This window comes from Hesperophylax consimilis, chromosome 27 (assembly GCF_061612785.1).
Source record: "Hesperophylax consimilis isolate HC1 chromosome 27, BYU_Hcon_1.0, whole genome shotgun sequence".
Classification (NCBI taxonomy): Eukaryota; Metazoa; Arthropoda; class Insecta; order Trichoptera; family Limnephilidae; genus Hesperophylax; species Hesperophylax consimilis.
In genome coordinates this window covers 23,629,333-23,645,536 of record NC_142862.1, presented here as the reverse complement: position 1 = coordinate 23,645,536, position 16,204 = coordinate 23,629,333, and the positions used below count along the sequence as shown (strand labels likewise).

The 16,204-nt window shown below is 36.2% G+C and overlaps 1 protein-coding gene and 1 pseudogene across 1 annotated transcript in view; one reads left to right on the top strand and one right to left on the bottom strand.

The window, feature by feature from the left end:
• D12 (YEATS domain containing 2 homolog D12) overlaps window positions 1-12,679 on the top strand; it is a 55,446-nt gene extending 42,767 nt beyond the window's left edge. The window contains exons 9-10 of the mRNA XM_089648050.1: window positions 54-203; window positions 11,960-12,679. Coding sequence (XP_089504176.1) covers window positions 54-203; window positions 11,960-12,092 — 283 coding nt within the window. The 3' untranslated portion in view covers window positions 12,093-12,679. The remainder of the gene's footprint in view (window positions 1-53; window positions 204-11,959) is intronic.
• A 2,606-nt stretch (window positions 12,680-15,285) lies between these two features.
• LOC149410800 (uncharacterized) lies at window positions 15,286-15,899 on the bottom strand (annotated as a pseudogene).
• Between the last annotated feature and the right edge of the window lie 305 nt (window positions 15,900-16,204).

Genomic DNA, 16,204 nt, shown 5'->3' with positions numbered 1-16,204 from the left:
ATGCGTTTTCTATTTCTTTTTGAGTTTTATTAACATTGCGCTAATGATTCCAGCCTGGCGCACAAAGTGATCCTGTCTGCTCTGCATTCCCTGGTTGAGGATATCCTGCGGCGTTCACTCGCCGTCAAGATGGCTGCCGCCGATGCTAAATCGTCTGCGGACAAAAACGGTAGTCACGCCAAAGTGAAGAGACATCTTTGGAGGTTGGCATTCACATTTCTTAAATAATGTAATAATCTCATATTAAGAGTACTTTACAGCAATCTCTTAACCCTTTCAGCCCCCCGCTTTTATTTCCACTTATATACCATATTTTAAGCTTGATACCTTAAACAATTATTTGAAATTTTTTGTTTTATAAAAATTTGTTTTGCTAATGGATTTCCATTTTTTTCTAATTTGATTTTTATTATTTTTTGGTCTTGGAAGGGTAATTTTTTTATTAGTAAGGAAAAAAAACCCATCACACAAACAATTCTTTAATAAAAAAAAATATTAATAATTACAGTGTAACATGCATAAATATGAAGATAACATAAAAATAATAATGGATCCCAGTCCAAACAAAACAGCCAAAACGGAATATGTCATTATATTTACAGTATTTTTTGCTGGAATAAAGGTTGCAACCTAGCATAACAAATAGACACCATGAGGAATATCCTTCACAAGCGATACGCTAAAGACTTTAATAACATAAAAACTATAAAATTACTATACACGTCTCTGGTTAGAAGTCACGTTGAATACAATGCAACCATTTGGTGTCTTCATTTCAACTCTCATTGTTTATAAATTGAAAAAATTAAAAATAAATTTTTACGTTTTATTAATTTCAAAATTGGTATTCCTATTATTGAAATCAATTAAGGTGCCTGTAAACGATCAAATTTGTTTGTCAAATTTACGTGTTTGTCAAATTATTTGAACGTCTGCGGCCTTGTTTGATGTGTCTGTCAAACAAACTACGTGTTTGATGGTGTTTGACGTGTTTGTCAGAAATTCTGATTGACGGAAAGTTTGATCCGTATCCGTCATTATCAAGAAAAACAAAATACTACACTATTTACCTCACTTCAGACTGGATTCAACAAATGTCAACAGACAATCTCCGGCGAAAGCTGTAAATAAATAAACTGATATTTGACAAAATTTGGTTTGAACGTCTGCGGCCTTGTTCATCAAACACGTGAAGAGCAAACGCAAAATTTGACAAACAAATTTGATCGTTTACAGGCACCTTTATGTCAATTTACGCAGTAAACTTAACTTATCGAAATTATCTGAAAGGCGAAAAATATTTGATCTCCTTTTATTATATAAAATTGTTCATTCAAGGTTAGACTGCCCTGACACTATAAATTTGCTATCTTTACATATACCTCCAAAATATACTAGACGGAATATTTTATTCTACAACAATAACTTCGCTACGAATTCTGTGTTAGAAAGAATACACAGGTTGGGCAATGAACTAAGTGATGTCGCTGACATATTTACTTTAAACTTCAAACATTTAAAGCCAAATTAGTCCACCACTTTTTAAATGTAAATAATGTATGAGAAATCATTATATTTTATTTCGATTTTCTATTGTTTGTTTTATACTGTTGTTAAAAATGAAATTTTGTAATTTTTATGTACTTAAAAGCCCGTCAATAAAAAAGGCGTCAATAAATAAATTAAAAAAAATACTGGGCGATTTGTTTGACAAAATCAAGAGATATTATTTTTTATGTTCATATTCCTCAAGAGGATCTCTGTTATTGGAAGGGTTAACGGCCTTCACTACAATTGTCCTGGCTGTTATATAACATTGATTATAGTCGATTGGCTGTCCCTCAATTTGGAATATTTTTGAGAAATATTTTAGTCTTCACGCAATATTAAACTGGGAAACCCAGTTTGAAAATTATCACCATTTTTTGTTGAATTTTTGGGTGCTATTGCATTTGTTCTATGCAAATATTGATTAATGTTTGTAATCTTGTACTTACAACTACTCCTTTGCCATTCCATCGAATGCTAATAAATAAAATAATTTAATCATTGAAGACAATATCAGCGACTCTCAAACGAAAATTTTAAACTGATTTAATTTGAAAAAAATTAGTTTTTTGTTTCAAATTTTTGTTCCAGAGTCGCTAATATTGACCTCAAAGGTTAAATATTACAATTTGAGGTTTTACAAGTAATTTATTCCTAAAATAATTTAAGAGGTTGTTATGAATAAGTATTTGACATAATGTTACGATACTTACTTAGCCCATAGATGTGTTAATAGGCTGTTATTGTGTGTGGTTTTTCTAAGTACATTATTGACTGTTAATATGATTGAATAGTGGGTGGCCAAGTTTGACTTTGTTGGTCTTTGAAGGCCAACGCGCCAGAGTCCCTTCCAGTGGTTGAACTGGAAAAGAGCTCGCCAAACCGACCTACCGACGGTAGAGCATAATTCTCCATTCAGGGCGGGGAAAAATATATCCCATCTACATGATGTTTGAAAGGAAGTTGCAAGGTTGTAGAATGAAAGTAATCTGGATAAACTTTGGACTGGCCGTAACAAATTATATTTGATAAATTTCACAGAGAAATACAAAAAAGGTGAAAACTTACCCCCATCGACCAGAACGTAGAATCTATCTACCCTGTCTAAAATAATAAGAACGTATTTAGTTATGAGGAACGAACACTGAGTGCCGCGAATGGCGGAGTAGATGAATCAGCCATGTAGCTAGAGGACGGCAGCATCAGGATGTGGCTGGCCGACGGCCCAGTGTGGTCCAGCCAGTAGGAGTAGACGGCATCAGAATGTGGCTGGCCTACGGCCCAGTGTGGTCCAGCCAAGAGGAGTAGACGGCATCAGAATGTGGCTGGCCTACGGCCCAGTGTGGTCCAGCCAAGAGGAGTAGACGGCATCAGAATGTGGCTGGCCTACGGCCCAGTGTGGTCCAGCCCTGAGTAGACGGTTAATCCGTAAGTTGCCCTTCCACGAGGCAAGGTGGAACTTAATAATGCTTTGAATCAAAATGCACACGGCGAAAACAGTTTATCGGCAGAAATAATCACCGATCGCTTGGATAAACTATGATTACCCCCACGGCCACACATGGTAAAAACGTTTTCATTATTCACGCCACCCGGGGCGAATTCCACTCGCGGGAAATATGACTAGACTTCTAATCTCGAAGCACAAACTGAACATTTCGGTATTAATCGCAAATCCATGAAATAACTTTCGATTAGAGCCTCAGACCTCCAGAAATAATAATTGACCCCCCGACCGGACAGCCTGTCTCTGCTGTCACCGGCCGGGAAGTGCCACCATCTTGAATTTCTTCTCACTTCCTGTTAAAGTTCTAAGTTGCCAGAGCATAAACAATAGACAAGATAAATCACAGATTTGACAGGTTCTTACTTAGAGTGAAAATCGTATGTTATTTTCATAACATTACCCCGGTCGCCCCCAACGTGTTTGCCCTCAAACACAAGGAGAACAAAATAAAAGCCTGAGCTAAGAGATACCCTAACTTGGTCTGATGGGTTCCTAAAACATACATGATATAATAACATAAAAAAACGAGTTATATAGCAGAAATGTACTAAAAGTAATAGTATGCTTGCAAAAGGGTGTGCCACAAAATCAGTCGCGCCCATCATGCGTAAGACATGATGGATGAGTCTGCGGCGCATCCAATTGAAGTTCAGAGTATTAGATATAACAAAATCAGAACTTAGAAATAAAGACCTTAAATTGTACACAATTAGCAGTAAGAAGATACGTGGACGGGGCCCGTAATCACCCGCAGCATGTACGACGCTGGGTGATGTATTCTGACTCTCGTCTGGGACTACCGTAGACGTAGCATCTATAACAGAATAGAACTTAAAATTAGTATACAAATATTATCACTAAAGCATGACATCAATATACATCAAAACATTAAATATGCACAAAGCATCACTGTTCAGATTCACTTTTTTAAATAAGCCAAAGTAGGCTACACTCGTAGATGGTGTACCATCTGCACTTTATCACTGATTCTAAATCCATTTTGGAAAAGAAGAGTTCCTCTATAGAAGAGTATTCCTATCTAACTCCCTAAACTGGTCTCGTGGGTTTAGTTTTTCTGACAGTTATACAATAGAAAACAACATATAAGTTTATTTTACCATTGGTATATGAAATACAGGATATAACCAACCATTGTAAATGAATGGTGTTATGAATAGTCTTACAATCATCGCAAAAATGATGCCACATTATTTAGTAAACAACCATCGTTAAAAATGGTGCCAATCAATTAAGTATTCGTCTTTTGTCCCCGAGGGTTCAATTTGTAAATTGTAGTATTAGTGTAACTAATTACCGAGGTTCTCACAGGAACCAATCAATCACTAATTTATTTTTAGGATTGATTTACATTTTTCAAATGATGAAGTTTTAATATTATATAAATTTATTAATATTAGTTCAGTAGTAACTTGTTTATAGAAACTTAACAAGAATTTTTTTTGTAATAGTAAAGATACTTACATAGACAAATGGGCAATGAGACCTATGTAAGCACAATATATTTAAACTCGGAACATCTTGAAATACTGGGCGAATAATTCCATATGTTTTTACTTAAAGTAATACAATATAAAGGTATATGAACACAGTTCATATGATATTAAGCTTAGAATACAAGAGGATATGCGGGTTCATATCGTCGTATAATCCAAGTTGACATAAAAATAAACTTAAAAATAAATATGAGCTAAGTTGAACTGATCGTGACCAGAAATATGTATGTATTTGTGTTTCGAAGCATCTCACATTTGTATATATATTTTATAATCTACCAAATTTTAACTTATTATTTTAATGAGAAATTATACTCGAGTAATCAACTAGAGTAAAATTAATTTTCCGTGAAGGACAAACTTAAAAATATGTATATTTTATAATCTACAAAATTTTAACTTATTATTCTAATGAGAAATTATACTCGAGTAATCAACTGGAGTAAAATTAATTTTCCGTAAAGGACAAACTTAAAAATATGTATATTTATTAACAAATACTGGTCATAGCAATCCGGATGATCAGGCCGAACTGAAATGAGCAGTATTCAGAAGATTTATTTAAAGATAGCACCTGTAAAGATGGCCAGTCTCCACACGATACTTTATGGTAGAAGACTAAACTGGTATGTTATCTGATTTTACTATATCTTTGACATGAAAGTCACCAGTTTCCTTACCATTTAAATCAGCCAGTGTATAGACTAGGTCTGATTTTTTTTTAACAACAATATTTTGAACAAAACGAGGTGCCAATTTTTGTGAAAAATAGTTCAAAGCATTGGATAATACAAAGTTTCTTCTCCAGACTACGTCTCCGACCTGAAAGGTAACGTTTCTTCTCCGTAAATTGTAGTGATTAGCGCCTTTTTTAAATGCTGCAAAAAGAGCGTTTGAGACTTGTTCATAAATTGTGGACAGTCCATTTAATCTGTCAGTGTAAATTTTGAGATGAGAGGAATCTTGCGGACTGGATACTTCATCTGCTAATGGATTACGGTGGAGATCCCCATCTAATATTTGTTCTCTACCGTGCATAACAAAGAAAGGAGTAAATCCTGTAGTACAATTTACGGTATTATTCATTGCCGATTGAATTTGTGGGAGAAATTTGGACCAATTACGATGATCTGATTCCACTAATATTGATAGTGCCGTGCCTAAGGTTTGATTATACCTTTCAACAACATTGTTCTGAGGTGTGTACAGTGAATTGTAAAATGGAGGGCTTATATTGTAACTTTGTAATAGTTCTTTAAATTCTTTAGAAATGAACTGTCTCCCATTATCACATACAATGGTACGCGGTACTCCGTGTACAAGGAAAATATTTTCCTCTAAATTTTTAATAATACTTCTCGCGGTTCCTTGGCGTAGCGGGAATAACCAGGTATATTTAGAGAAAACATCCACGCATGATAATATAACTGTAAAACCTGAATAACTTCTAGGCAGAGGGCCTACTAGATCCACTGATAACATCTGCATAGGTCTCGTAACTTTTTTATAATTTGAAGAAATTCCATTAGGCGGGGCTGTACTAATTTTGTGTGCTTTACAGACGGCACATTGATTTACGAATTGTTTCACCTCTTTGTACATATTTGGCCAGAAATAACGGAGTTGTAATTTTTTATAAGTCTTAAAGACTCCTGGGTGACAAGCACGAGAGGATTCATGTGAGTCTGACAAAATTTCCCTTCTGTTTTCCAGAGGGACTACTTTTTTCCAAGAAGTATCTTCACACAGAGGTAAACGGGTTTTTGTGTGACGAAACAATTCATTTTCACGTATCTGAAAGTTTTGAAAACGCTGAGGACATTCTTTGCAGCCTCTCCAGATATCTGTATACCACTTATCGGTGGACAAATTAGATTCAATGACTGCTATTGTAGCTTGGTCCATTCTCGAAAGTACGTCCGGGACGATGTGTTGTGTGCCTTTACGATGTATAACATTGAAGGAGAATTGAGATAAGCGAGAACTCCAACGTGCAAGACGTCCACTAGGGTTCGATAAAGATCCTAACCATTTTAAACTAGAGTGGTCAGTGATAACAGAAAAAGGTGCCCCTTCTATATATGGTCTAAAATGTGTGACCGAGTCTAATACTGCTAACAGTTCACGCTCTGTGATACCGTAATTACGTTCATGTGTATTAAGGCACCTAGAATAATAAGCGATAGGGTGTTCTATCCCTTCAATTGATTGTATAAGGACGCCACCTATACCCACAGAGCTTGCGTCACAATGAATAGCAAAAGGCTTAGTAAAGTCTGGACAACTAAGGACAGGAGCAGTCGTAAGTGCTTCCTTTAATTTATTAAACGCTGTTTCAGCTTCTTTCGACCATTTAAATAAACTTATTCCTTTTTTTGATCCAGTAAGTTTTGACAGGGGAGCAGCTATACTAGAGAATCCTTTTATGAAACGTCTAAAATAACCACATAGCCCGAGAAAAGCTCTTATTCCTTTAGCATTTTTAGGAATTGGAAAATTTTTTATACTTTCTATCTTAATTGGGTCGGTGCGAAGACCTTTGGAATCCACCATATATCCCAAGTATTTAAGTTCTGACTTACAGAATTCACATTTTTTTAAATTAATCGTGAGACCCGCATCTCTTAACCGTTCAAAAACTTTAATTAACAGTTTAAAATGAGATTCTAAATCTTCAGACACTAAGATTAGGTCATCCAAATAACAAAATGCGTTCTCATCGAACTCTGGTCCAAACAGAGCGTCTGCTAGTCTTTGGAGTTCACTCGGAGCGTTTTTTAACCCGAAAGGCATCCGAGTGAATTCGAACAAACCGCGACCGGGCACGACAAAAGCTGTCTTTTCACACGAATCTTTGTCTAGGGCGATCTGCCAAAAAGCCTTTGACAAATCTATTGAGCTGATATATCTGGCTCCACCAAGCTTGTCCAGTATGCGAGAGATATACGGTAATGGATAACTGTCCCTAATTGTAAGATTATTGATCCTTCTGGAATCGAGGCAAAAACGACCCGTTCCATCTTTCTTTGTGACTATTAATACTGGGCTAGACCAAGGTGAGCGTGAAGGACGGATGACTCCTAATTTGAGCATTTCATCTACTTCATTATCTAATTGTTTCTGTCTAGCAGGAGAAAGAGGGTAATATCGTTGTTTAACCGGAGGACCCGTAGTAATAATTTTATGTTTGACTAAGTGTGTTAACCCTAAACCTTTCTTTTCAAAAGAAATGGATTCAAATTTCTTAATAATTTTGGTAAGAGTTTTATTTTCCTCCTTGGATAAGGAAGAGGCTGGCTGAATAGCTCTCAACTCATTGATATGACCCGTTCGTTGAGGATTGGGTTCTTTCGGAAAGAGTTCCGGCGCGACTTGAAACACTTTCCAAAAATTTACTCCTAAAATAAAATTGGGAGATAAAGAAGGGACGACGTAGAAAAGTACATTATGTGTTATAGACTTGTACGTAACTGGCAATGTCATTGTACCTAAAACACGCTGATTTGTTCCATCAGCTGTAGAAACATTGAAATCGATATTAACTAATTTATAACCTAATTTTAAGAAAACTAAATGAATATCTCCTCCTAAACAGGAGATTGAAGAACCACTGTCAAGTAGTGCTTTATAAAAATTATTTCCAATAAAGATATCCGCAAAAGGTCGATTATCCCTTTCAAGCTCGGAATCCTTCGGCGGCGGTACCTCCACCTCAGAACTCGAGCCCGAAAGAAACTGTCTAACCAAACGGAGCCAACTCTGCCACTCGCATTTCCTCTGCGCAAAGGAAGGCGCGTGAACAGAGCGACTCACATTTAGTTTTTTGATTCTCTATATTTTAAAGAAGCAACCCTAGGTTTAGAGTTGTTGTGACTCTTCTTCCTACATTCCGATAGTAGATGCCCCCTTAATTTACAAAAAGAACAATAAATATTGTTCCCTGAGGAATTTGATTCAGTATGACACATCTCCTTTTCTCTATTGTCATTGGAAGTTGGTTTTTTCGAATGATGGTTATAAAAAACCCGAGAATTATTATTGTTTTTATTATTGGCATTATGTTGTTTATTATTATTATTATTATTTTGTTTATAATTATAATCCGTTGAACGATTAGTGTGGGTACCACGATAAGAAGGGTTATGATTAAAATTGAAATTATTATTACCCCGTGAATTGGTATAATAATTTTTTGTATTATCTTTAAGTTGAGTATTGTAAAAAGAAGAAGAAGATTTATTTTCCCTTAAATTAGACGTTGAATAAGACTCCAACTTATTTGTAGCTTCGGTTAATTCTGAAAAAGAATTGAAGTCCCGAGACGCAAGAAGGTTGATATAAGTAGGTAATAATGCCGTCATACATAATTGTAATAGTTCAGAGGTAGGTAATTTGGCATCAAGCATGTTGTTGTGCTTCTGCATTCTCAACGTAAATTCGAAAGCAGACATACCGGCAGGTTGTTTCATAGAGAAAAGTTGTGACTTTAATTCTATTTGTTTAATATTTGTTTCGAATTGTTTTATAAGTAATGTAGATAATTCAATCCAAGTTAATTCGGGAGTATAGATGGACCTAAACCATAATAAGGCCAAACCCTCTAAAATATCAGGAAAACATCTTATTAAGTCAACATGACTGACGTTCCTAGTTCTACATTTTTCTTCTATTTGAATTATAAAGTCCCTTACGCAACTATTTCCATCAAATTTAATCTTCCAATCATTAATAGTACTTAAGGATGAAGAAGAGGAAGGATGTGATTCGTTATATATTACTTTAGTATATTTTATGTAATTTGTCCCAAATTCGTTGTCATTGTCTGGGTTAACATTCCCCTCGTGATGCTCTAAAACTCTTGAAATCTTAATATTTTTGTTATGCCTTCTGGCCTGAGTTCGCATTTCCTCTAATGTACTGTCCGGTGTAATATTTCTGGATAAAAGGTCCGAAGACAATTCCTCCTTCGTTTTACCATTGATGTTATCTATTAAGGTCGACATCTTGAAAAGTTTAATTATAAAACCGCAAGTATTGAATACAAAATGATTATAAATTAGCTAATGACGATAGCTATGAATATATTGTACTCCCGCGAGGCAAATATATAATTAAATGCACTTATAAGCACTGTATAGTATTGGTTGCATAACATAATTATCGAAACTTTCAAAGTGTATTATTATTTTGACAGTTGTTGTCAAAATCGCGATGTTTGTTTACGCTTGACATTCCTAGCTGTCAAGTTGACACATAGTATTGTGTTGCCCGTAAAATAAAATAATATTGCCCGTAAAATAAAAATAAATTATAATAATGCGTACAAATCGTTATTTATGTTGGTTGCACTGATGGCACTTTAATAAGTTCGCACTGTTGACTGACATTTATGTACCTAATAACATTTATAGGTTATGTTTTATGTGAGACACGTCGAAACAAAACAAATACACATGATTACTAAAATGCTTGCAACTTCGACTCAAAATCAAATAATAAGAACAAATACGAACCAACCACGTTGATGCGCCATGTTATGAATAAGAATTTGACATAATGTTACGATACTTACTTAGCCCATAGATGTGTTAATAGGCTGTTATTGTGTGTGGTTTTTCTAAGTACATTATTGACTGTTAATATGATTGAATAGTGGGTGGCCAAGTTTGACTTTGTTGGTCTTTGAAGGCCAACGCGCCAGAGTCCCTTCCAGTGGTTGAACTGGAAAAGAGCTCGCCAAACCGACCTACCGACGGTAGAGCATAATTCTCCATTCAGGGCGGGGAAAAATATATCCCATCTACATGATGTTTGAAAGGAAGTTGCAAGGTTGTAGAATGAAAGTAATCTGGATAAACTTTGGACTGGCCGTAACAAATTATATTTGATAAATTTCACAGAGAAATACAAAAAAGGTGAAAACTTACCCCCATCGACCAGAACGTAGAATCTATCTACCCTGTCTAAAATAATAAGAACGTATTTAGTTATGAGGAACGAACACTGAGTGCCGCGAATGGCGGAGTAGATGAATCAGCCATGTAGCTAGAGGACGGCAGCATCAGGATGTGGCTGGCCGACGGCCCAGTGTGGTCCAGCCAGTAGGAGTAGACGGCATCAGAATGTGGCTGGCCTACGGCCCAGTGTGGTCCAGCCAAGAGGAGTAGACGGCATCAGAATGTGGCTGGCCTACGGCCCAGTGTGGTCCAGCCAAGAGGAGTAGACGGCATCAGAATGTGGCTGGCCTACGGCCCAGTGTGGTCCAGCCCTGAGTAGACGGTTAATCCGTAAGTTGCCCTTCCACGAGGCAAGGTGGAACTTAATAATGCTTTGAATCAAAATGCACACGGCGAAAACAGTTTATCGGCAGAAATAATCACCGATCGCTTGGATAAACTATGATTACCCCCACGGCCACACATGGTAAAAACGTTTTCATTATTCACGCCACCCGGGGCGAATTCCACTCGCGGGAAATATGACTAGACTTCTAATCTCGAAGCACAAACTGAACATTTCGGTATTAATCGCAAATCCATGAAATAACTTTCGATTAGAGCCTCAGACCTCCAGAAATAATAATTGACCCCCCGACCGGACAGCCTGTCTCTGCTGTCACCGGCCGGGAAGTGCCACCATCTTGAATTTCTTCTCACTTCCTGTTAAAGTTCTAAGTTGCCAGAGCATAAACAATAGACAAGATAAATCACAGATTTGACAGGTTCTTACTTAGAGTGAAAATCGTATGTTATTTTCATAACAAGGTAATTTAGTGTTGTTGTGGAGAACATTTTACAAGGGTGAGTTGGTTAATTTTAACAAGGAAGACTTAACAGGTATAGACAATTCAAAATTATAACTTTGTACAACTGTTTGTAAGAATGCAAAGCTAATGTAAGCACAATGGTCAAGAATAAGAAAGAGACCCTAAAATGGTTTGGGCATGTAGAGTGAATGAACGAAGAAAGGAGTGTAAGGAGAATACGATGTGGAAGTGAATAGTAGAAGTCGGGGACGCCCTAGGAAGACATAGCATGATCGGTTCCACCATAACTCCTCAAAATGACAATTCAACACACCTTTGAAAGGTCATATAAAGTCAATAAAAGTGATTAAACAAAAACTAGGTTAAATAGTTACATATATAACCTATTTAACCTAGTTTTTGTTTTATCACTTTTCATAACTTTATAATACTTTTTAAAGGTGTGTTGAATTGTCATTTCAAGAATCAGAATAACAGAGGAGTATGTATGAATGTGACGTGAGACAGAGTTGTATGGCAGTCTATCCTCTCTCCTGGTGTGATGGTTAGTTATTTTAGCTGTCACAAAAAGCTTATACCCCTGTTGGCGATGGGAAGGCTAATCACAGTGTTGTTTATTCCCAGAACTGAAGGTGGTGACGTCCAATCAGTCAGCCTGCGCCATGTGTTTGAGGCCGTCGGCAGTCGCAAGGAGCTGGAAGTGCTCACCAATGCGGCGCTGGGAACCCAACAGTTGCACTACTCCGGCAAACTGTGATCTTCTGCACTAATTCCAATCCTCCAACCAATGCTAGTCTGAATTTTTGGACACGAAGACATCACGAGGTACAGCTGTATCATATCGAATTGTATTATCCTGAACTCAATATATAATATGTTATGACATACGTCTCATTAGCAGTGGCTTGCAATTCAAGACTGAAAGCTGTGTCACCGTAATAAAAATTAATATGTTCAATTGAAAAAAATTATCATTGTAAAATGAAAAAAAAAGTAATTTTTTGTTTAACCCCTGGGTCTTTTGGGATTTTGTCATCTAGTTACTTTAAAAGATCTGTCAGATTCATGTTTTATTTAGAAACATGTATTCCCATTGGACAATAATTTTAAAATAGATTTGAAGTTATTTGTTTGAAACCACTTTATTTGAGTTATACACACCGACTGGTTTCGGTTGATCTCAATCTTCATCAGGATATTGTTTATTTTCCCTCTTCATATGTTTATTGTCCTAATGAAGGTTGGGATCAACCGAATCTGGTTGACTTGTATAACTCAAATAAAGTGGTTTTGAACCAATGATAATTTTTTTATTTCTTAAAAAAAAACAGGTTTTATTGACTTTAACTTTCTTATTTTAACTTTGACCAATCTTTCACAACTTGAAAGTAATGGCGGTCGATAACTTTTGAATATATTACAATTATTTTTTGGTATAAAGCAGTCACTTTGTGGTTTGACATATTATTAAATATAAATAAAATATTTTGTTTCCCTAATAACGATTAGTATATTTTACTAATAACGATTAATTAAATTTTGAACCCTGAAGATGTTTCTACGAAGCGAAACCGGTCAGTCTTAATAAAATTTACAATAATTTGTAGTTTTTAAACAAAGTAATTTATTTTTATTTAATTAAAATTATTGAAAGTGTTTATGTTTAACTTTAAAATGAAAACACAAAGAGTAGAGTTGTTTTTCCATTTTCCATTCGCACAATTACAAAAGGAGATATAACGGCATTTATGAGTCCTTATTAATTTGTGCCCATTTGTGTACACTAGAATACTCTACTGTCAGTGTACAGTTTACAAAAAGACAAAAGACCCAAGATGTTAATAATGTTCTAATAACAAAATATTTTTAATGTCATAATGATTTTGCATGTCAACAATCAGATTCATTAAATAATAATTTCACCAAGACTCTCAGTAGAATCTTAAGTATTTGTAAATTTAAGACAATGTAGTTGTGATAAACCAGTAAAGGTTACCCTTGGTCAAAGATCAACGCACGCCACTGCTCATTAGATAATCTCTTAGCTACCTTATGTTTTATATTGTAATTTAATGTTTAGTATCATTTTTTGCTGAGCTGCATTCCAGGTTATTTCATACTATAGCAGACTTGATTTTATGTGGATTGTTTTTTGAGGGGGTTTTTCACTTTGAGACAACATTACAAACAGCGTTATAGGGAAGGAATTATAATTGTCCATTATTAATATCATGTTCATTTATGAATGCATCAGTTTATTTATTATAGGCCCAAAAAAGGGATTTTCAAGTATTTTTCCTGAGAAGACTTTTTAATTTATTAAAGTAAAAATTTGTACACATATTATGGTAACTTTAAACAGTATTTTAAGAATTTTTATTTGTAAAAATAATAATTTTGAAAGCTGCTATAGCTGATCTCCAGAAGCTCCTCTAAAAAAAGGCGGTGACCATCATATCTCTGGACTGGATTATCTAAAATGAAAAAACCAAACTGATTTCTTTATAATAATAAATATTCCTCTAATTAATGAAAGGACAGAGCAAAATAATTTTTTTTGACAAAATTGTGGCTTCTCAAAAAAATCAATCAACTTTTTACCAAAATTTTGGCCTTATATATAAAAAAATATATGTTTATCAGTGAGAACAGCCCTTCGATTAATAACTCTAAAATATACTTAAGAAGCTTGTGTTAAACTTAGAGACTGATCGGTTGAGCCGTTTCCGAGTAATCTTGGTCACCGACTTTAAAAACACACTTTTGAGAAAAACCCGTTTAAAGTTTGAAAAGCACTTTACATAGAGTAAAAAAAATTTTTTTTCAACTTACATCGAGTCTTCTATTTCAGGGCCATATAATACACCCTTCGGCAGCTTCTAATAACTCGACTTAGTGTTGTCTGCGGACCATTCTTCCCTCTCGTATGCTATCATGCGAGTCTGCGGACCATTCTTCCCTCTCGTTGATACATGGGTACTTACATAATAAATTAATTTCCAACGCAGTGGTCAGCTTTGTTTCCGTAGGAAACTTTAGGATGCCAAACTTTGTCGGTGACAAAGTATGCCGAGCGCTGCGGTAGACACAAGAAAGCCTCCTCAGGGATGGGCATAAGGTGCTTATTCACAAGCAGAACTGATGAAGTGTATCAATGAAAGGCAATTTCTTAAATAGGACAAATAACCTCTATTTCCATTATAAGTGGTTTTCTTACAGAAAAGGTATTTATAAAAACTTACCCCCATCACAGACCGTATACTGAAACCCTATCTAACTAGCTATTGCTGCGGATGGATGGAGACGCCTTCCTCCAAGGGTCCACGACTGCTTCAGCGCGGGCGACCACCCCGCCAGCTCCGTCTCTCGTTCAGTCCCCAGCCCAGGGACTATCAGATCCTCTTCAATTGCCTCCGGTTACCATCCATCCAAGTATTCGCGTTGCCTGCAAGGCGTGCGTGGGTAATAGGCGATCCCGTCCCCAAATATGAAACCCATCCGACAAATTGACAATTACTGCCTGCTCCCGACAGTTATTACGTACGAAGCGAGTGAGGATTGCCGCCCTTTTTCGTTGATTCCTCTCGAACGGAATCTCGCAACCATTGACACGCGTTTCACTTTCCCGGGTTCAAATTTAAGTCGCGCATTAATCGTATTTACCTGCGATTTGCACATGAACGCAATAATCCGCATTTCCCAGGATCGGATGCCTGGATTAAATTATTCGAGCATTTGCTCCTCTCAACTTTTAAAATTCACAAGGATTATCAACTTGGCAATTTGACATTCCCATAGAGTCCGAGCCCAACTGGGCCCTGTAGGTAAGTGCCGAATCCCGCAAGAATAATTCCTTTCCTCCTATTTTGCGCTCATATGTGGCTGTCAAAAAAAACATAGACAATAATCGAAGTGGTAATCAGTGCCTGATTACAATTGTTATGTTCAAATTAAATATTTTCATAACATCGTGTGCTATCATGTGCTCTGCGGTCGGAGACAGCCACGCGCTATTTATCCTCTTTTTCGGCGTATGAATGCGCCTTTGGGCCCAAGTAAAACCCCTATTGCATTCATTAATATAATAATGATGATGTACCTTCATTAAATATGCCAGCAGCTATGTATGCAGCCGTTTCTATAGTTTTGGAACCGGCCTGAACTATTTTTGGAGAGATTTTCCATATCAGTTGATTGTAGCTCTCGTTGTTGTTTTGGGTGAAACCACCCACACATCTTTCTAATAATTTCTCATTGCTGAGATCTGTATAAATGGGAAGTATAGCCTCAGCAAAATCTTGTGGTAATGACGGATGATCATGCTTGAAAGTGGTTAGTTCATTGGCAGCTACTGCCCGTTGCCAACTGCACCATGACTCTGGTCCGACCGGGCACTTCTCGTGTTGAGGTTTTTGTCCGTTGAGCAATAATGATAATATGTGGCCCAGATAGCATTATACGTTTTTTCGACGGGATCACAATTTCTCCTAATTGCTAAGCCATAATAAACTGTCTACTTGTCGATAATTTTACCACTAAGTTTGCCTTTTCCACCAAAGGTTTTTTTTTCATTTTATTATCAAATGTTTCCACATTTTTATTCACACAATCTCGGTGTCACGTGCCCATTCTCTCTGTACGTGTCCAATGTGTTTCTAAGGTATTGAAATTTGGTATTCCTGTTAAGAACAAGGATCATATATAGATAACGCATAAGTCCCTTTTGTACTTTTTCTATTTAGGATATGGTTTTGTTCATAAGGGGCCCAGATAATTGATCTATATTCTAGGATAAATCATGCGTTCGTGCATTCGTGCGTGCGTGCGTGCGTTGACAATTTAGTATATTGTTTGAAGAGATGATTTAGT